The sequence below is a fragment of the Propithecus coquereli genome, unplaced genomic scaffold (assembly GCF_000956105.1).
Source record: "Propithecus coquereli isolate 6110/MARCELLA unplaced genomic scaffold, Pcoq_1.0 Scaffold104, whole genome shotgun sequence".
Classification (NCBI taxonomy): domain Eukaryota; kingdom Metazoa; phylum Chordata; class Mammalia; order Primates; family Indriidae; genus Propithecus; species Propithecus coquereli.
This window is the reverse complement of record NW_012134303.1, coordinates 3,956,921-3,979,821: the sequence shown is the minus strand read 5'-3', so window position 1 is coordinate 3,979,821 and position 22,901 is coordinate 3,956,921. Positions and strand designations below refer to the sequence as shown.

Below are 22,901 nucleotides of genomic sequence, written 5' to 3'. Positions count from 1 at the left end.
ACAGAATAGATACTGAAGGGGGCTAATGAGGACAAGCAGGCCTCTTCTGGGAAAGAACTGAAAATACAAAGAAAGCTGAGGTATGCGTCCTTCTATGTGGGGGAGAGGAGAAAAAATACAAATACTGATGCAATAGGTAAAGAGAAGGGAAACATTCCATGCTAAAATAGGAAAAGTCAGTCCTCAAAGTTCTTTTAGTGTTCAAGGCTCATTTTATATATGAAGAAACCAATTAGTGTTAACAATAAACGATCACACTGTCACATGGGTTACATATATTCAAAAAGCCAAAGTAATTCTTAAATTCTTATAATAGTCTGTAAATCATTTCTGTAATCGTATATGTTTTGTTCGTAGAGCTAGTCACATTATTAATGCTTTCTTTAGGATTTATCAACACTATTGGAGTATTTTGGGTTTTAAAAAACTAATTTTTCTGATTATAAATGTGAAACATATTCACTATAGGAACTTCAGTAAATACATAAAAATAATAACAAAGAGAATCATAATCACCCATAAATTCACCAACAATGTTAACATTATGGTGTATTTTCTTTTTAAAAGCACTTTTAGTTGCAGGCAGCATTTAACTAAGCCACTTCAGCATTTTACCCAAAATGACAAAGTTAATATCTAGAGAGAAACATACACCTACATCAACAAGTGAGTTCTAGTACCATCTTCTTTCAAAAAAGGTCAAAATGAATAGGGTTAACTTGAAATCACTGATTTGTACCTAACTTGGTCATTCAAGTATTAAAACCAAGGAATTCACAACTAGATTCTGAACCTAACAGCCTCCATCAACCAGTTTCTCACAGCTCAGCATAAATCACCAAACTTTCCTTTCGAAAGAAATCAATATTGTACTAAGCCTACAGGTAAATTCAAGCAGTGACTACTTACCGTGACGTATAGAAGGACATAAATACAGATGAAAAAGACAGAACAGGAAATGAAATAGTAACTAGGAGCCCTTGTGTTCCACTTTGAACACAGGGCTCCAAGGTAGGTATTACACAGCAAAGTGTGGCAGCTCTGAACTGGCTTAGTAACTGCATCAAAAGGTGCATGGTGGTGACTGTGCTTGCTAATAACTCCCTGCAGTATGTAGCTGAGGATCACCTCTGTAACACAGCTCCAGTGCAGTGAAAGAGACTATTTCTATAGGTGACTGGGCTACTATCACATGCTGCCAGAGGTCATTCCCTCAGGAGACAAAGTTGACAACTGTGCTGTGTCAAAAATTCTTCATACTGAGATGTGAGGTGGTCTTCTGGAGTTTTGTACTTTTCTAGTTCTTGCACTGGGTGCTGGTTACACAGGTGTGTTCACTTTGTGAAAATCCACTGAGCTAAAAACCAATGATTTATGTACCTTTTTTGGTATGTATGTGATACTTCAATAAAGTTCACATATACAAAAAATGATTTGTCCTCAGGAAATATTTATGGTGCCTTATCAAATACACTTTGGGGAAAACCTCAGAAATAGTTTACAGCTCAGTAGCCATCATGATAGAATAAAAGAAAAGCTATTTTACTCAATGAAGTGCTACTTGACCAAAAGCAACAGGGAAACCAAGTAAAAACCTCGATTGTGAAAAAGACATCACCTATGGAAATATTGTGGAAGAAAAGGAACTAAAGCACAAATGGCGATCGAATCCTTTAAAGGACCCAAGGCCACAACAGGCAATGAATACAAGTTATATCAGACTACTTTTATGGCTAGTAAGTATATTTTTACAATAAACCTTTGTGGAGCATATCTTGGTTTTAAATGCCCCAATTCACACCCCTCTCCATCAACATTTTTGCACTTTCTTTCTGGTAGCTAACAGAAGAGAGGCTCAATCCCCAACCCCTAGTCAATGGCCATGACCTTCAACTATAAGAGAACCCTCTTTATGTTTTTTTTTTGCATTTTTTTAATTTCAGCATATTATGGGGGCCTCTTATGTTTTTAATTATGTGGGGAAACACAATAAAAAGCAGGATACAAAATTAGTATATAGAGTATATAATTACAATTCTTTAAATATATATGCAGAGCTAAAGAATAAAATGACAAAACCTCAAAATGCTAAAATGGTTATACCTACAGATTTCTATGTCTTTTTTTAATTTATTTGTATTTTCTTAATACTACATTAATACTCATGAAAAATTAACCATTATGATAAAAGGAACATACAAACTTATGCCTATGCATGGAAAAGGAGAGAAGAAGGAATATTGATGGTGCTACCTGTGTTGTGGAATTATGGGTATTTTATTTTTAGTTTTACACTTTTCTGTATTTTCTAAGTTTTCCACAAGAAGCATAATTAATTTTTTTTAATTTTTAATTTTTTTTGTAGAGATGGGGTCTTGCTATGTTGCCCAGGCTGGTCTCAAATTCCTGGCCTCCGAAAATGCTGGGATTACAGGTGTGAGCCACCGTGCTTGGTCCATAAATAATTTATAATCAGAAAATAACTTAGAAAATGTCTTTGGCAGTCTTCTCTCTCTCCTCCATTTAAGACTGGGAACAGAGATTAAATGTGACATTCTGTATATGATAACATATCTTTCAGAGACTGAGAAGAAAAAAAGTTCTTCATGTGCTTAGAAAACAATTCACTGATTAAACTATACAGTCCTCCCTAAGTTATTTGTGGAGGATTGGTTTTAAGACCTCCCGAGGATACCAAAAGCCATGAGTGCTCAAGTCCCTTACATAAAAATGTTGCAGTATTTGCATATTACCTATCCACATTCTCTCCTATACTTTAAATCATCTCTAGATTACTTATAATACCTAATACAATGTAAATGCTAGGTAAATAGTTGTTATACTGTATTATTTAGGAAATAATGACAAGGAAAAAAATCTATACATATTCAGTAGACTTTTTTTTCCAAAACATTTTCAATCCTCGGTTAGTTGAATCCACGGATGCAGACACAGATACAAAGGGCTGACTCTATTTCCCCCTTCTTTTTTTTGAGACAGGGTCTCGCTCTGTCTGGCTAGAATTCAGTGGCATCACCACAGCTCACTGCAACCTCAAATTCCTGGGCTCAAGTGATCCTCCTGCCTCAGCCTCCTGAGTGCTTCGACTATAGGTGTATGCCACCACACCTGGCTAATATTTCTTTTTTTGTAGAGATGGGGTCTCGCTCTTAGTCAGGCTTCTCTGGAACTCCTAACCTTAAGCAATCCTCCCACCTCAGCCTCCCAGAGTGTTAGGATTACAGGCATAAGCCACTGTGCCCATCCCTATTTCCCCCTTTTTGAAAAAAGGGTTTTTATTTTATGTTATGAAATTTTACATTTGTCAACATGTTCAATGGAAGCATTTTAATTGGAGACACAAACTGAATGCTAGTATAAATAGTTTCTAAAACATCAAAAAAATAGCACAGGGAGAGCTCAATATAAAAATTCTAAAAACTCATTTGTCACTATTTCGTTGCTGCCTAGGTCATTTTGCCATTAAAAATCCATAAAACTGGCCCATAATGGTGAGTACCATAGAAATCAGGGAGCCTGTAATCTTGAAGAATTTGTATGCTCTTATTCCTGCATGCTCTTCCTCCTGACTCTACATTGCTTAAGAGGGCAGGGATTTTTTTTTTTTTTTTTTGAAACAGAGTCTCACTGTGTTGCCTGGGCTAGAGTGCCATGGCGTCAGCCTAGCTCACAGCAACCTCAAACTCCTGGGCTCAAGTATCCTCCTGCCTCAGCCTCCCGAGTAGCTGGGACTACAGGCATGCGCCACCATGCCCGGCTAATTTTTTCTATATATTTTTAGCTGTCCAATTAATTTCTTTCTATTTTTAGTAGAGACGGGCTGGTCTCTTGCTCTTGCTCAGGCTGGTCTCGAACTCCTGAGCTCAAACAATCCACCCGCCTTGGCCTCCCAGAGTGCTAGGATTACAGGCGTGAGCCACGGTGCCCGGCCTGAGGGCAGGGATTTTACCTTAATTATTTTATATACTCAGACAAGAAGCACAATACCTAGCAGACAGTAGGACTTTGATAAATGCTCAATGAATTGAATTCCAGTCCCCTTCCATTAGATACTTTTCCAGTGAATCTTATGATTCTCTGGCATTAGAGTTTTTGGGTGTTTAATGCAATTCAACAAACATTTCTGGAGCACACATAGCACAAAGGTTCCTAAAGGAAATGCGAAGCTTAACAAAACATTAAAATGATTACAGTCCAGTAGGAAGGTAATATATGTAAACAAAGAACTACCAGCAAAATGCAGAAAGAACTATAAGAGATGAAGTGCTATGGGAACAAAGAGAGATTACTGTACTTTGTTTTTGGTGTGGGCTGTGGTGAGAAGAGGAAAAGAAGGAATTAAGAAATGCTTCAAAGATGAGGCAGTATTTGTGTTGTATTTTGAAGGATGGTGAATTCTTGACTAGCAGAGCTAGGAAGAAAAGGGTGTGTAGGCAACAGCAGAAGTATAAGCAAAGGAATGTTAATGGCAAAAGATAAAGAATGTTTAGGGTTCAACATGAGAGAAGAGGGATACACAAAGCTTTGAAAGTTGCTTGGGGCCAGATTATTAAGAGTCTTGTTGTATGCCATGCTGAGATATGTAGTCTAAAATTTATAAATAATGGCATATATGTGATCAGAGCTGTGTTCTGGTAGCAATAATGGAGGAAAAACTGCATACAGAGAGAAAGCAACTGGAGGCAAGAAGACCAATCAGGAGGCTAAGTATTTTTTCCCATGAGAAGACACAGGAACTGAAAGTAAGATAATGAAAGCAAAGGAGAAGGGGACATATGTGAGAATGTTTAAAGTAATAGAATCAACAGGATGTGGTAGCTATTTATTAGAAGGGGAGTGCTGGAGGTCTGGGATGCAAAGGAGAAGTGTTAGATGAATGAATGAATAAAATAGCAGAAATGAAACAAAACAGAGGCAAGAGAAGCAAGAGACTGGGAGAGTTTCAAAGGAGTGGTCAACAGGGTCAAGTACAGCAGTACAGAGATATCTAGAAGGATACATTTGAAAGTGGATTTGGGAATTGTATTTTACATTGGTAAATCGTTGCCAGGCAATCTCTTCTCATCCTCTTTTGAACCTCTTTACTAAAAAGGTTTTTTTTTCAAAGTCAACATCCTAGGGAAAAAATAAAATAAAAACTAAATGTAAAAGGGGTGAGAAAGGATTGGGTGGTAAAAAATCAGTATAAAATATTATTCCAAAGTTCTTTGTAAATGGAAAGAAGATTGGTAGCAGGAGGGAGAAGCAGTTATTTGAAAAAAGAATGCCAAACATAGGAGGGCAAAAGATCTTTTTCTTGTAAACAATTCAGTCTACCTACCCTATTCCTATAGGGACCAAATTGGAATTTCAAGTAACATGGACTTTGAAGTACTCTAGGCTATTTGTTTCCAATTATATTCCATAAACATGGGATTCCATTTACATTTTCTAAAATACATTTAACTATCTTAACTATGATTACAAAATAGTAGCTTCCTATATGCCAGACATTGTGCTAAACACTATCTGCATAATCTCATTTAATCCCAGCAACTTTAGGAGGCAAGTTTCTTATTATGTCCATCTTACATAGGAGAAAACTGAGACTTAGAGAAGTAAAATGACTGGCCTAAGATTTTAAAAATACTAAGTGACAGAGCCCAGCCTCTTAATAAATCTGTTCTACTATCTTTCAACAATGTACACAAGCAACTGTTTTATATATCACACTATCCCATCAGAGACCTCCAAATCATTAATTTAAACTGCTTGGTTCATTCACTTTTTTAAAAAACAGCCCTCAGGAATAATGCTTCTCCTGCCATCCCTTTGCATATGTTTCAAGTTCTTGTAAATGTGTCACGGATTATGAAGGTTGTAGCACTGCATGGGTCTTTCAGTACATTTATGCCTGCGCATGTTGACTCAAGGAAAATTGTACAAGCAAGTACATACACCTCTTCAACCCGGGGGCAGGGGGCTGTGCTCAATTAGACAGCAGGCAAGGCTCGGGCCCATCTGTTTGGCGAAAGCAGAACAGTTAGTTGCGCAATAGTGAGAACATGCTTTACGTGTCTCATCATGACAATCCTACATTTTAGATGGCTTTAGTGCTTACGCTAAGACTTGGCTGCTTCTTATCTGATTTTCATATTTAAGATAAGCAATCTGAATAGTAATTAAACTTTAAAACCAAAATTTCCTCCTAATTTCCTTCCAGGTTTCTGGACCAATTTCACTGAAATATATCCAGAGCTAGCAAGGCAAATTGTTAATAAACATCTGTCATTTGTAATTATTTAATCTGTGTGAATCAGGACTTTCTGAGTACTTTGCAACCAAAATAAAATACAGAAATAAATTGCACGAGTTGATGGTAGGCTACGACTGCTTTTTGTGAAACTTTGGTATACATAAAAACAGCCTCATTTTCCTAATGGATTGCTCTTATATAGTGGAGTTTCTCTCTACTAAAAAGAAATTATAAAGCAACTGTTCTAAACCAGTTAGTTCTATCACTTGAAACAAACGTATCTTCATGGTCACTGGATTGTGAAAGGTGAGTGTGGACACTCAGCACAAGCTCTGACAAAGGACAAACAATTCAAGGGCAGGACCCTGAGAATGAGTGAAGAGAGATTGTGTAAACAAAGATGACAGCAATGGCTTTTTCACATTTCGTGGCCTCTGTGTAATTTATGACAATTTATAATGAGTTAATCAACACTTAAGCCTGTCCTACCTCTGTCACTATGATCCAAGATAAGTCTTTTCTGACCAGAGATTAAAATGAAGCACTAGGCTTACTCTCAGGAATGAGTAAAGCAAATATAGCACTTTGCAAACAAATATTCAGTAACACACGTGGATGAAATGCAAAGTAGTTTCTCTAGGAGTTCAAGGGAAAAAATGTGATTCCATACCTCAAGTAGTTTGCTACCTTTTCTGGCTAGTTAGTTTAATGGCAAACTTGACTATAGCCATTATCTTGGATAATATTAAGTTTTTAAAATATCAAAATGCTTTTCTGAATGTATTACAATTAAGTGATCAATATTTAGGGCTTTATTCCTATATGGTATCCTGAAACACAACTGCCACAAATAGATTCCCAGTGTCTTCATGTCTTCAAATCAACAGTTGCATAATCATACATTTGTACATTAATTTTTTTGCACCTTCCTAGCATAGGTTACTATTATATCATTCACTGTTTATTATCTGCTAGGTAGTTTACATGTATTATCCTTAATAATCACAGCAATGTAAATATTATCTCCATCTTACAGATGAGGAATCCGAGACTCATAAAGTTAAATAATCTGACCAAGGACACAAAGCTATTATGCAGTACATCCAGAATTTGATTCTCAATCTTGACTACAATGCCTATGCTTTTCCTAGTACACCATATTGCCTCTCAATAAAGTATAAGTGAGGTGCTTGGCACATAGTGGGAACTCAACGAATGTTAATTTTATTGTCCCCTAAAACTATCAGATAAATATCTTTAACAGAAGTAAAATGAAAATAATCTAAATAGGAACTCTCTAATTAAAGAATATTCTTTAATTACAAAATCATTTGTGCAAATGAATCTCTTTTGAAGGAGACAAAGGCAAACCCTTGCAATTAGACAGCCAACTGAAATGTAAAGACTTGAAAATTTGCTGAAGTCCTTATTCTTCATTTTTACTAGCTTTTAAAAAGTAGTTTCATCCGTTCAACCTGAGAAAGCTGATTAAAGCAATTTCATTCTAATCAATGCATTATCAACCAAGAGAAATACAGTTCCTCCTTTAATCAATATAAAATCTAAGAATCATAGCATTTTAGAGCTAGATCTTAGAGTTCCTCTATTTCACATTTGTCTCTGTACACTATGCTCTTGGCTTCCACCCCCTACTGCTATACTACCATTCGACACATCAATAACTTGTATAAGGTTACAAAGCTAGTAGAGGCAAAGGAGGAACTAAAATAACTCAAATCTCCTAAATTCCAGTTCAGTGCTCTTTCTATTATGCCCTCCAGCCTCTCAATACAAGTGCTCTCTAGGCAGGACTAGTTACACTGTTTTAAGAAAAACAGAAAACCTCTAGTAGTCAAATAAGCAGATTCTTCTCTCCAGCGACTCCTAGAATGCTAATCCTATCAGCTAACCTTTACTGAGAACAGATGATGTGCTATATTGTGCCAAATTCTTTAAAGTGTCATTTCGTTTTATCCTCAAGGCAAACCTGTGGATAAGTTTTCTTATTATTCATTCCCATTTGACTGATGAGAGAACCCAGACTCAAAGACTTCAAATAAGTTGCCCAAGGTCACAGGACTGGTAAGCAATGGAGCAGGAATTTGAATCAAGATCTGACTTGAGGCCCAGCTCTTAACAGCTACAATATACTGCTATTACACGTGTCTCTACCTTTATCTCCAATTTTTTTCTTTGTCCTTGGGGGCCTAGGGTCACTATATACATAAGTTATGGATAACCAATCACAAATAGGGAGGTTTCTGTACAGATAACTGAAGGGGGAAGAATAGTAACCCCATACTAGCTCCACACGTTTAAGAACAACCTGGACTACTTTTTTTCCAAAGTCCAGGCCTTTGCTATCCTCATGCATAAACCTCTTCTTTCTCAATAACGTTAGTTACCTGTTTTGCAACTCAATAACGTAAATCAGATTTTTCAGAGGCAACACTGATACCAACAGTCACTTGGGACTTGAGACCACCAGGCAGAGAAGGATCCAAGAGCTAAGCAAAGTTTCCACCAAAATTGCAATGAGGTTAACAGGGCACAGTGACACAATCTAATACCTGATACCTCGGGAACACGGAGAGAAAAACAGGGAGAGAGGAGGGGAAAATCTGCTGCTGGCCTGAGGTTGTTAAACAGCAGAGTAAGGAAGGATTTCCAGGCGATCTTCTCCCCAGTCACATAAAAGCCAATGCCCACTACCACTTAATCCAAGGCGAGGCACCCTTGACATCAGGAAAAGGGAGCGCAAAGAGCCCAAACAGTCCTCGATTTGCCAGCCTCCGCTTGTCCCCCGTTTGTCTTACCCTTTTCCACCAGAGAGGCAAATCCTGAACGATTTTTTTTCCGCCCAACCCCCACCACGCCTAGTGAATCTCGGGGAGGACCCTGCTCCACTCGGTGGGGGCAGAGATGACACTCGTTTTCTTTCAGGGTAAGGGGATAGGGGGAGGAGGGCACTGAGGAAAATAAGAGAAACTGGCCTCGGTAGAGGTTTGGAGGGGTGCAATTCAGTAGCTGCACTCACCCGGGTGAGACATGGGGATGACCTCATTGCGGGTCCCCGGGAAGTTGAAGATGACGGCTCCAGACGCCCCTCTCTCGTACGCCAGATGGATCTTGTCCGCGAAGGTGCAGCCCCCGCCGCGTTGGATGAGGGCCAACCAAGAGACTTGCACGGTGCTTCCCCAAACCGTGGGCACCGTGAAATTCGTGTGCGGGTTACAGGCGTTCAGTGCCCCGGGCCCGTCGGGCGGTACCAGGACCCCAGCCACAGGCTCCAGTGGCGAGTCCTGGCCGTACACGCCCTCCTCGCTCAGCTCCCACACGGTGCGGTTCACTCCGGTGTGCGGGACCCGCCAGGACACGTTGAGGTACGCGGTCCACACTGCTTCGGCCCCCCGGGAGCCAGGGGCATGCGGACTCAGTGCCAGCAGGAAGCACCACGCCAGCAATCGGGAAGAGCCGCAGCCACCGCGGCAGGAGACCCCGGCCCCGGGCGGCGGCCCCATGGCGCGCGAGCTCCGCGGTTCCTTCAGCCCTTGGCACGCGCCCTGCTGGCGCTTGGCAGGACCCTGGCCTTGACCAGGTGCGCGCCAGGTGGGGCGGGAGCGGACAGAGACCGGCGCGCGGCGAGCTAGGTCGGAGCCAGGAAGCACGTAGCGGCGGTGGAGAGAGGCTGCCGCAGACGCAGCTCCTGCGAGCTCCAGTGCTCTCCTCTACAGCTGCGGCCGCGGGCTCTTGGGCTTTAGCATGAAGCTCCGCCCCGCTGACTGGGGGTAGAGGTGGCTGGGAGGGAGGAAAGGACACTGCGGGATCCGCCTCTTAAAAGGGTAACCGGATGGGAAGCGTTAGAGTAGGAGCTGAGGCTGGGTGGCCAGGTGTGTCGCGTCGTTTTATAAAAAATGGACGGGCGAGAAACTATAGAATCCGTGAACATGAAAGCTTTCTGGTAGGATTCGACTCCGTGTTAAATTGCAAGCATGCAGCTTTCCCTCCTCTAACATTTGCCTAAAGGGCGTTTCGGGCTTACGGTGCCAGAATGGGAAAGTACAGGACTTCCAAACAGCGCAGATCCTAAGGGTCTGAGTTGTAGGCAAGAGAATTGGGGCAGGTGGGTAGAATGTGGGTAGAATCAGGCTGTTTACTGATTCTCTAGAAGGAGGAAGGGCAGAAAAAGCGCGTCGTTACCCCTTTTTACTGGCTCCAAATGGCACCTTTCTCCTTTCCTGCACCTAACAAGCGTCAGACTTGTGTATTTCCTTCTCACCCTTACCCCAGGCTAAATATACTGCATCAGATGCCTCTTCTAAAAGTAATCTTAGTCCTCACAAAAAGATCACCGTTTTCACACACCTCAAAACCAAGCCTTTTTTCTTCACCTTCAGCAAACCAGGTTTACTCAAACGAGTATTCCTGCGCCATGCGTCACCTTAACTACATAATCTTCCTCCATTTCCCACTAACTGAAAGGAACCTGACCGACCTAGGCAATTCACTCATGGCACTATTGCATTATGATTTATCTTTACTTAAGTAAACAATTTTTGTCTGCCCTGTCAACTATTACATTTACTAAGTGCTCGATAAATATGCATTGAATTAAGCTGATTTAATACACCTGGTGTCTGACAGTTATGAATAACTTTTGACCTTGGGAAATTTCTCTGTGCCTGAATTTCCTCATCATCTGTAAAAGGGGGATAATAATAATGCGACCCCCTAGAGTTGTTCAGATGATTAAATGAGTTGATACATGTAAAGCACTTAGAACAATGCTTAGCAGAGTATAAAAATTATGTTAAATATTATTATTAAACAGGTTCAGGGACACAATAATTCTAAAATAGTCCTAAAGTTGTTACTTTGAGGTAATAATCAGAGAAAATGATGTTCAGGATATTGTCTTAGCCACTTTTTCAGTTCAAAGAAATATAATCTACTTTACTCCAGCGTCACTCCCCTCAACTCCTGCCCCAACATTTACTTAATGTTATTCCCAAAGATCAAGCGTGGGACAATTCTGCATTTGATAAAACTTGAGAGAAACCTAGAGGCTAATTAACATCATATACCAAACAGAACGTAGCATATAAATAAATGGACAATTTTGTGAAATATGAACCCTAGATATTAAAAGGGACTTTAGAAGTCATATGGGGCATATGGGGCCAATAGCATAGTACCCTGAAATACTGAAGACAATCTCTGAGATAAAAATTACCTAGGGGAAAAGAAATGGGTAGGCCCAGTCATCTCTTAGAATTGGTGCAATTCCAATTCCAGGAATGGTCTGAATTTGCTGATGAAGAACACTCAAAATTCAATCAATCAATGTTGCTTAAATGCCAATCAACTATATCATACTTTGAAGAAACAATGTGTTCAAAACAAAGATATTTTATAAGTTATCTAGGAAAATAAAATTCAGAGAGACATTCATGTGTATTCATTATTTTCTTAAACATTTATTGCACATCTACTATATGCCATGGTCTAAGCATTGGGGTACAAAATCAAATAAGACATCAACTCTGCTCTCACAAACTCATAAATTAGCTTTGATGAGAAAGGAAAGTAAAATGATAATTGCAGTATAGGACGATATATGTATTTAGGGTAAGCACTATGATAGAGGTAAGCACAGAGGGCAGTAGTGGATAATAGAGAACAGGCACCTATCCCAGACTGGGAAGTAACGGAAAGCTTCCCAGAAGAGGTTACACCCATGCTTGAGTTTGAGATGGTTAGCTGTTCTACGCAGAAAACAAAACAAGGAAAGTCACTGAGACATGAAACAGAAAATGTTGGGAAACTACCATTACTACAGGCCCTGTACATACAAAATGGTTGGAACTTAGAGTACAAGGAGGATGGCAAGAGATAAAGTTGGAGAGGTACACAAGGACCAGTTCTTGAGAGTCCTTTAGATAAAGCTAGGGAGTTTGAACCTTATCCCAAAACAATGAGTAATATCAGGGTTTAAGCAGGGAGTAATACAATCAGATCTGAAACTTAGAGATAAATATGGTTTCTCTGTGGATAACAGATTAGAGGGGACAAGCGTAGCAGCAGGGAGCCTAGATAGAAGATTTGTGGCAGTGCTCCAGAGACGAAGGTGGCCTGGGCTAGATGGGTAGCAGAGACGAGAGAAGTGGGCAGAATGGGAATGTATTTTGCAGGTAGAATCAACAAGATTTGATTTGGGGGATGAAAGAGAGGGAGGAGTTAGGAATTGCTCTGAGGTTTTTGGCTCAGAAGATTGGATGGCATTCAATCAGGGAATACAGAGGAGGGTTTTAAATGTGTTGAGTGGGTAGGAGGAGAGATGAGTTCACTTTAGATACATTGATTTTGAGGTTATGATGTAACCAGATAACACTGTGTTTTTGGATTTTCTGATTACTGAACACCGACTAAGTCCAAGCACTGGAGAGGCAGGGGTATATAGAGACAAAATAGTCCTTGCCTTCAATGAGCTCACAGTCCAGTGGGACAGTCAGAGAGGTAAACTGACAATAACAGTACAGTGTGATAAATGTTAGGACTGACAAAAGCATAGGTGCTAGGGCAACATGAGTGTGTCTCAGTCTTTAAGAACAAGTAGAGTTACCCAAGCAAAGAGAGTAAGTATATTCAGGCATAGGCAATAGTGTATTGTATGAAAACACCAACGAACAATCAGCATTCAGTAGTTAGGTATGGCTGGGATGTAAGTTGCAAAGGGGGAGCCCAGGGAAATGAAGCTAGTCAAGTAGGTTGCGCCAGAACATGAAGAGTTTGGGAAATTTGTATTTATTTATTTTTTATTTCAGAATATTACGGGGGCACAAATGTTTTGGCTACATGAATTGCTTTTATACAGTTTGAGTCAAAGTTATAAGTGTGCCCATCACCGGATAGTGTGCATTGTACTTGTTAGGTGTGATTTTACCCATCCCCTCCTCCCCCTTCCCACCTGCTTGATTTCTGTTGAATTTTACTTCCATATGTGCACAGGAGTGTTGACCAATTAGTTCCAATTTAATAGTGAGTACATGTGATGTTTGGTTTTCCATTCTTGTGATACTTCACTTAGGAGAATGGTCTCCAGTTCCATCCAGGTTGTTACAAAAGGTATTAGTTCACCATTTTTTATGGCTAAGTAGTACTCCATGGTACACATATACCGCATTTTATTAATCCACTCATGATGGGCACTTGGTTTGATTCTACATCTTTGTGATTGTGAATTGTGCTGCAATAAACATTCGAGTACAAGTGTCTTTTTGATAAAATGGTTTTTTTTTTTTCCTTTGGGTAAATACCCAGTAGTGGGATTGCTTCCTCAAATGGTAGTTCTACTTTTAGTTCTTTGAGGTATCTCCATTCTACTTTCCATAGAGGTTGTACTAGTTTTCAGTCCCACCAACGGTATGTAAGTGTTCCTTTCTCTCTGCATCTGAGTTTGGAAAATTATGTTTAAGAATGTGGACTCAATATCCATGCACACACATGTATGTGTGCACCGATATACATAAAGAAAATATGGGAAAATGATAATTATTGAGCCTACACAGTAGTTATATGGGTGCTCTTTATAATGTTTTTGCAACTTTTCTGTATATAGTATTTTTAACTTTTTATAATAATGAGTTTAAAATTGTGAATTTATATTGAAGTCAGTGGAACAAATGAATTATATGATCAGATTTGGGCTTAAATAGATCATCTGGATTGTATGAGGACAAGACTGGTGGCAGAGAGACTAGTGAGGAGGCTCACATTTCCAAAACTATTCTGGAAGTCTACCCCAGTTGTGGAATGTAGTTATCGGACTATCATAGCTTGATAACATGAGCCATTAAAGTCATCCTATGAACTACCCTTGCTCTGAGTCCATCCTCACCAAGCAACCTACTTATTATCATTTAGCTCCTCATGTAAATATGCCTACAGGGAGATAATGCACTGTTCAGCAAACACTAGTATCTGGTCCACTTGGAAGTTATACTTCTCATTATAAATTAATCAAGTGGCATTCTGGCTTACATATTGGTCTCCTGTGAATTTCGTTAAATGTGAATCAGTCCCCAGGAGCCCAGTCTCTGGTTATTCTACCAATCAAATTTCAGAGCTTACGAAGCTAAGAACCAGATTGTAGATCATGACGGCGTCAAAGTCCTTCCACTCTATGGAGACTTGCCTGGGTAACTCACTGGCTCTCCCCAGCCATATCCCTCTGTCTCACTGTGAGTCATTTTCAAACTACGATAAAGCCTTGATACAAGGAGTGAGGTCTGTTGGTCAGGAGCATCAGCATGATCAGAGAACTGGTTAGAAATGCAGAATCACAGGTCCTACCCAGACCGACTGAATCAAAACCCGCATGTTAACAAGATCCCCAGGTGATTTGAATGTACAGGTAAGTTCGAGGAGCCCTAGGGTAGACTAGAATATTCCTGACAAGTAGCCAGCACCTAGTATCTTCTTGAACACTCCCAGGGGCGGAGCTCACTACCTCACAGAGCATCACCTCCTGAGTAAGACTACACTTTTCTTGTTGGAAAGTTCATGTAAGTGTAGTCTGACCCTGCTTTGGTTCTTCCTCTTCCTTCCAGCCTCCTCTTCCAACTCCAGGCCCTTAGTTTCCATGTTACTGCCTGGCCATATGGCCACTCCACCAGGCCTTTGCTCTGAGCAGGGCCCCTGTACCAGACCTCACCTGATTCCTGAAAAACCAAATTTACTAATCCTAAATATATTCCTCGAGGGTTCTACTCTCCCTGAGGCTGATAACAGCTAGTGTTCATTGAATAGTTACTATTTGCTTTATACACAGTATCTCATTTAACCCTCACAACTGTCAAATATTAACCCCATTTTTACAGAAGATGAAACAGGCTTGGAGAAAATTCTAGCAGCCTTCCTAAGCTCATATAGCTAGGAACAGCAGCAGGATTCTAATGCAGTTCTGACTCTTAAGTATTAACAGCTGATAATGACTTACTATCTTCTCTCTGGAAAGTGGCATTCAGATTTTAACATTGCTTTATACCAAAGAAAGAAAGTTCAAGTGAAATGTTTCTTATATGTATTTCAGGCACTGTTGACCATTGAGGGAGATATATTTGGACCAGGAGCCTTTTTGAATTCCTCAAATCCTACCACAAAGGCTAACCCTGCCAAATATTTGTATCAGCAATACCGAACTGAAAGCTGCCCTGAGCAGTGCACAATCTAATGATGAACTGATCAACAGAGCAGCATCCTGCAGGAGCAACAGCAGGGCACCATTGTGGTAGATTAAGTTTCTGATCACACTGAATTTCTGCAGAGGCGTAGAGATGGACGATAGTGCTCAGCCTTTAATATGTTTGCAAGAAATGAGACATCACATCTGGCTTCTTACCATTAAATAAATGGCAAAGCACAACCTGGGAAAAATAGTGCCCTGGCATCGAAGCGGGGCTGTGGCTACCCAGGTTGACAACACAGGTGTAGAGCATGCGTAGAGAAGGGACAGAAACAAATCTCCACTCTAGGCAGCTGTTCTATGGGTCGCAAAAAGAAAATGGTGGGCACGTGGAGGGAGAGAGCCAAACAAAACAAAACAAAAAGCCAAAATGTGATGCTGCAGCATACTTCCAAATAATGTGACATCACTTGCAAATGCAGATAAAGCTCAGTCAGCTCAAGTTGGTATACGATCATTAGAAAACAGGGGATTTTTTTAAAACAAAGCTTTGATGCACTAAAGAAAGGATGGAATTACAGAGAGGGGCTTTACAGACAGTAAATGTGCTATATCTGAAACTAAGAAGTCTTTTCATATTCATAACATTAACAGCTACCAGTGAGAGCCTACTATGGGTGAGGTACTTTATACTTGTAAGTATTATATACTCCATCTTAAAGAAGAAGAAACTGAGGCTTGGGCTAAATAACTTGCCTAGGTCACCCATGGTAACCAAATGACAGAATTGGAATTTGATCCCGTGTCTAACTACAAAACTATGCTCTTCTGATTATACCACTTTCCACTTTATATGACACTACCTTCAAAAGTAGAAGTAGCAAGGAAACATATTTATTGAGAAACTGCTATGTGCACTTTACATGTATTAATTATATGATTCGATTCTCACAACAGGTAATAATATTCTATTATAATTTTCATTTTTCAGATGAGGAAAATGAGGCTCAGAAAGGTAAAGTATCTTGCTGAAGGTCACATAGCTAGTAAGCAGCAGAGTTGGAATTCACGCAAGGATATCATGACTCCAAATTCCCTACTATTTGCATTCTGCTTTGCTACCTCTGTACATACATAGGGAGGATGTCATTTCAAGGCAGAAAGAATGGGTGTTCTCAGCCACATCCAGTAACACATGTTAGCATACTAAGAACCCCCTCCCCAGAGTGCGCTGATGTCCTGCCGAGCAACCCCAGAAATCCTAGATAATAGGGATTATGAGAGTACATCTGGTCAAGTGCTTCATAATCATTTGTAAATGCCTACATATTCTGTTGTACGTGCTTGCTCACATAAGTGTATGGAAAGGAGTGCCTGAACACGTGTGTTTTATGCCCACTGATGAAAACTGGCACAGAAATTGTGTTGGTGGAGGACCTTGCAGAAAACTTGAGCTAAATTATGTCTATTTCATTACTACTACTGGGGGATCACATTAGCCATTTTAAGTTTAGGAAGGTGATTAAGAGGATCACAGACTGCTGTGATCTCAAAGAGGTATAAACCAAAGCTATCTCTGTGTGACTTCGGGTGCAGACAGCATCAGAACACTTCATGTTCTTCATGGTAAACTAGTTCAGATGCAGAGGGAAGGGCCTGAGGCATGGCAGCAGGAATGGCCTTGGGCGCATTTTGGGCAGTTGACATGCTAGAAGGAACTACAGAGATGAGAGGTCTTTATCCCCTACTGTGGCATCTGGCAAACCTACTTGGGAAACTCATCTGGTCTCATATAGTCTCCTATCTTTCCTTTTCAGGATTCCAGTAAGATGAAGATTCCAAAAGAATTAATGCGGTGACCACAAGAGGATTTATGTACATGTTATTAAAAGAAAGAAAAAACAATTACTTAGGGAAAATGAGAGAGGAAAATGTTTCTAACAAGTTGTGCTCTACAAATATGACCACATGTTTGAGGTTTATTTCCAATCCATTCATCAGATCAAGTAAGGCACTCTGTAGACTAGATCCATAGAACTCCCCCATTCTAGTCTCTGTTCTTATTTTTACCTTTGCTGTTGACTGGTTATGTGACACTGAGGAAATCTCTATTTCTTCTTTTTCGACTGCAGAATAGGGACGCTAATAATAACAAATTGAATAGATATATTTTGAACCATTTAATATTCTATTAGATGAAAGCCTAACAGATCAGATAGTATATCTGAAATAAATATCTATGATCTTGCCACTGCCCAGGACAGATAACAGAAGAGTTGTAGAAGGAGGTGGACCTCGCAGGCATGGATAGGATCAGTTTAGTAAATTAGGGAGGAGTTAAGTTCTTAAGAAATGCACATTAGCAGTACATTTTTTTCACCTACAGAGAGAATGGAATTCTTTTAAGATAGGAACCTAATTTCATAATTTCTAGTAAGGCTGGGGCTTCTGAAAAAGCAATTTAAGAATAAACATCCTTCTACTGTAGTGTGTAATTACAATCACCTACTGGGGCTAAGACTTGCCCTTTAGAAGCAAAAGTCTGCATGAATGTGGGCAAAGGCAGTCTTTGTATTCCAAGGGGCAAAGTCACAAATTCACAGCTGCCAACTATATGCATTAGGATTAGCTGCCCAGGACTCAAACTTGATCAATAACGGGGAATAAACAAGTATCTGGCAATAAGTGACCAGGTGCTACCACATAGTTGAGACAACTGAAATTGGCTGGCTTGGCACTCAGGGTTCACACTGTAATTAAGTTTTGTCACACCAGTTAGGTAAGTGTTATGGTTATGTTGGTAGCAGGAAACAGGCAAGAGACAAGCAAGCCTCCAACAAAAAGGTGTTTTATGGCTACAAAAATTACTTTAGTTTTTGACTTCACCACAAATCATGCGGTATAAAGTATAGGAACTTTAATGGGGGAAAATACTAGCAGGAACCTCAAAAGGAAAAATTGCCCAGATACATTGAACCACAGCACACCCTGGCATCCATAAAATCACTTCTCCCTTAGCTAACAATCTTCCAATTATGGGAGTTGGGTAGGTACATTGGTACATTGTTTTTTAAGCTATCTCTGCATAACATTGGGTGCAGATAGCATCAGAATACTTTATGTTCTTCACAGTAAACTGGTTCAGACACAGGAGTCTGTGAGGGCTGACTGGATGTTGTCAACCCTAGAGCCAAAGAAAGTCTTTTATCAGAGGCAATGAAATGGTTCAGCAATGTTTGCTTTTCTAGGAGGGAAAACAAGAGGGCAGAAGTTGAAAGGCCAAAGCTTTTGTTTGTTTGAAGAAGAGGTTCATCAAGTTTACTGTCAATGATCCCACCAGTTCATTAAATATCTTAGTTTTTGTTAGGTCACAGTCGAAGTGTTTAGAGACCTGATGAGAACACATGTTTGGGCTTTATGCAGTGTTTAGGGCACAGCACCCTGCTGGTTTTAGGGCCTTCTATTGGTTGGATTCGAGGCAGAATGAAAATTCTCCAGCACACACATTCCAGGAAGCAGTCTAATTTATTATATTTCACTGCTTTCAATATGCCCCATGTATGGCATTCTAGGCAAAGGTTTGCAGGTTCCAAGACAGAGACAATCATCAATTGCTTAAGAGTAGTATACTAAAGAGTGGATTTATACTGCCTGCTGTTGTCTGGCTTTCTTTTCAATTGAATCTTACCCTTGTCACTCACTGCAAGTGGTATTAGGTAGCAGTGAACAGGCAAAGATCAAACAGACTTTCAATAAAACAATATTTTTGGGAAAAAAATGTGTGCTAGACTAATCTCACCTGATCACTCTAGTCAGTATACAAATTTAGGAATAAAACATTTTTACCAACTTTGACCCTCTGAGATTTCTGACATACAAAATTGTAAGCAATAACCATCATTGGGCATAAAGAAATTCTAATTTTCTATTTTGGAGTTTCAGTGATTTAAAAGAAAATTCATCCATTCTCTTAGTTTATTCATTAGAATAATAAACACTTTTTAGAGCTTCTACTGTCTACAAAGTCCTACAAAGTTGCTGGAGAAGATAAGACGAATGCAACAAGTTCCCTCCATTAAAAATCTCAGTCTACTGGGGATAAATTGTATCAAGAAAAATTTTGTGGGCCTTCCCTTTGTTTTTACCTACATGCATCTAGATTATTAGCAATACAAGCTTTAGTTGAAAGCATAGTCTAATCTCAATTGTCTGCAAAAGGAGAAGAGAAGTGATAATAATTTTTTCTTAGACTATTGTGAATAGCCTTCTAGTTGATCTTCCTGTCTTTCATCTCTCTCCCATTCCAAATCATCCTTCATAATACAGCCAGATCATACTTTCTAAAACCTAGCTATGATTATGTCACTTCTTATTGCATATTGAATAAACTGTAAATTTCTGAACTTGGAATTCTAGGTCTCAACAATCTAGGTCGATCTGACCACTGCCTCTTTTACATCTTCACTGTATTTTATACATACTTGTATCATATAAAGCATCTTTCATACGATGCTGCCTTTATTTACTTACATACCTATCTCCTTCATTGCTGACAGCTACTTGAGAGGAGGGACCATATATCTTTCTTCTCTGTAGCCCCAGATCTTACTCTGGTACATTAGAGTACATTTGAAGAGCAAGTTAATGGATGGCAAGAACTCAAGGGCAGGTTGTGTAGTCTGTTGCCTAGTGGTATTGCCGCTGGTTTTGCTGGGGCATAGTTAACACAAAGTAAAATTCACCCTTTTTAGTGTATAGTTCTATAATTTTGACAAACATATATGGTCATGTAACCACCACCACAATCAAGATGTAGAATAGTTTCATCACCCCCAAAACTCCCTCAAGCTGTGCCTGTATAGTCAAACACTCCTCCCACTCTTAACCCCTTACAACCACTCATCTACTTTCTTTCCCTCTGGCTTTTGTCTTTCCCAGATTGTCATATAAATGTAGACGTTTGTATCTGACTTTTTTCACTTAGCAAAATGCACTTGAGATTCATCTATGCTATTGTATTGCATGACATTTAAACAAAAGAGTGGTCGGGTAGGTAAGTGCTGTGAGGGAGTACAAAGTCCTTTACTAGAACAGAAATAGGAATGTTTGCTTCTGACTCAAGGAATTAGGGGATATTTCGTGGAGAAAGTAAAATCTGAGCTGGGCCTTGAGGGATACATGCGATTTTGATGGGCACAAATGGTAAGGGAAGGTATTTCAGTAAAGGATACAGCAAGGAACAAAAAGCTCAGAGTCAGGAAAGAGCAGAGTGCATTTGGGAAACAGTTTGGCTAGAGCACAGAAGGAGGAGTCGTGGGAGATTGGGCAGAAAATGTAGGTTAGGGCTTTGTTGACTTCGAATGACATTTTTATGAATTGGTCTTGATTCATTAGGCAGTGGGCTACCATTGCAGGTTTTTGATCCAAGCTCTTTTTTGAGAAGAGTAGTAGTTTTGCCTGGAGGTAATTTTACTGCCCTGCCTGAGCTGAAGTACACAGCTCTCTGTCCAGCTGAGTATACAACTGAGACTCTTAAAACAAGGCAACAAACTATATCTAAATATATCCAAAGCATACAAGGGGCATAAAATATCTTCACTACAGGTACATGCTAGAAAATGCATTCAAGAAATGACTGAATCCAACACTTGCCAAAGGCTCTCTTATCTCTCCATCAGTGTGTATTCTCTCAATTCTCTCCATAGTCAAGGTATTAGAAAGCCAAGTGTTGTTCCTGGATCCTATTTTCCTAGTCCTCGGCAAAATCATATTCACTGAGGTATGTAAGAGTTACTGTTAGGGCATTTGTCTTAGCAGATAGCCTATTTAAAAAATCTCAGTTGAACAGCATTTCTTTCTTTTGTAAAACCATATTATCCACTGATTACTTAAATTCCTATATAAAAAGAACCCATTCCTGTTTGGGATTTTTTTTTTTCTGATTATAAAAGACATCAATAGATATTTCACCAAAGAAGACATGCACATGGCAAATAAACAAATAAAAAAATGTTCAACATCGTTAGCCATTAGGGAAATACAAATTAAAACCACAGTGTGATATCATTGCATACCTACCAAAATTGCTAAAATTTTAAAAATTGTAGTAACACCAAACGATAGCAAGGATGCAGAGAAACTGCACCATACATACATTTTTTGGTGGGAATGTAAAATGGCATGGCCAATCTGGAAAACAGTCTGGCAGCTTTTTATAAAACTGAACATGAAACTAACATACGACTCACCAATTTCAGTCACGGGCCTTTATCTCAGAAAAATAAAAAAAGTTACATTCACAAAAAGCCATTCACAAATTTTCATAGCAGCTTCACTCACGATTGCCAAAAATTGGAAACCACCCAAATGTCCTTGAAAGAGTGAATAGTAAAACAAACTGTGGTATATGCATACCATGGGATACCACTTAGCAATAAGGACTTATTAATATATGCAACAATCTGGATGAATTTCCAGAGAATTATACTGAGTGAAAGAAGCCAGTTCCTAAAGGTTATATATTGTAAGATTCCATTTATATAACATTTTTGAAATGACAAAATTATACTAATGGAGAATAGATTAGTGGCTGTCCAAAGTTAATAAGGGGATATGGGACAGAGGTGCATGTGGCTGCAAAAGGACAACTTGAGGGAGCCCTGTGTCAGTGGAATTTTTCTGAATCTTGACTATGGTGGTGGTCACATGAACCTACACATGTGATAAAATTACATAGAACATGCAAAGGAGTGCATGTAAAACTAGTGAAATCCAAGTAAGGCGAGTGGATCGTATCAGTGTCAATTTCCTGGTTGTGATATTGTACTATAGTTATACAAAGTGACACCATTGGGGGTAATTGGGTGAAGGGTATGCAGGATCTATTTCTTACAAGTGCATGTGAATCTGCCATTTTATTAAAATAAAAAGTTTTTAAAAAGAGGAATACATGTTGATTGTAGAAATTTATAATGTATTATTTGAATTTCACTTTAGGAAATTATTATTTTTTTTCCCTGAGGAATTTGCATGTTTTCTTATGACATAAAAAAACAATACAATCTGCATTTTTCTAATTTTAACTTTGTTTTCAGGAAGCATAAAACCCACAGAGGGGCAACTACTTCTGCTTCTGCTATAGTGGTTCTTAACCTTCTTAAGGTGAGCGTTACCTCTGAAAATTTGAGGAAACCTATGTGCAGAATAAATTAACACACACACATTATTGTGCACAATTTCAAGGAGTTTTATGGACCTCATGAAGTTTATCCAATGACCCCATGTTAACATTTATCTACTGCTGCACTGTTCAGTATGGTAGCCAATAGCCTCATATGGCTACTTAAATTCTTTAAAAATTAAAAATTCAGTTTTTCAGTCACATTAACCACATTTCAAGTGCCCAATAGCCATGGGTGGCTTGTGGCTACATATTTGACACAGAGATAGAATTTCGTATCT

The 22,901-nt window shown here is 39.3% G+C and overlaps 1 protein-coding gene across 2 annotated transcripts in view; it reads right to left on the bottom strand.

The window, feature by feature from the left end:
- RNF128 (ring finger protein 128, E3 ubiquitin protein ligase) overlaps positions 1-22,901 on the bottom strand; it is an 82,167-nt gene that overhangs the window by 41,275 nt on the left and 17,991 nt on the right. Inside the window, exon 1 of one of the 2 annotated variants that reach the window (XM_012645587.1) lies at positions 9,294-10,038. The exons of the other annotated variant lie outside the window; for it this stretch is intronic. Within the exon in view, the coding sequence (XP_012501041.1) occupies positions 9,294-9,777 (484 nt within the window). The 5' untranslated portion in view covers positions 9,778-10,038. Of the gene's footprint in view, positions 1-9,293; positions 10,039-22,901 lie in introns of those variants that run through there. 2 annotated transcript variants of the gene reach the window in all.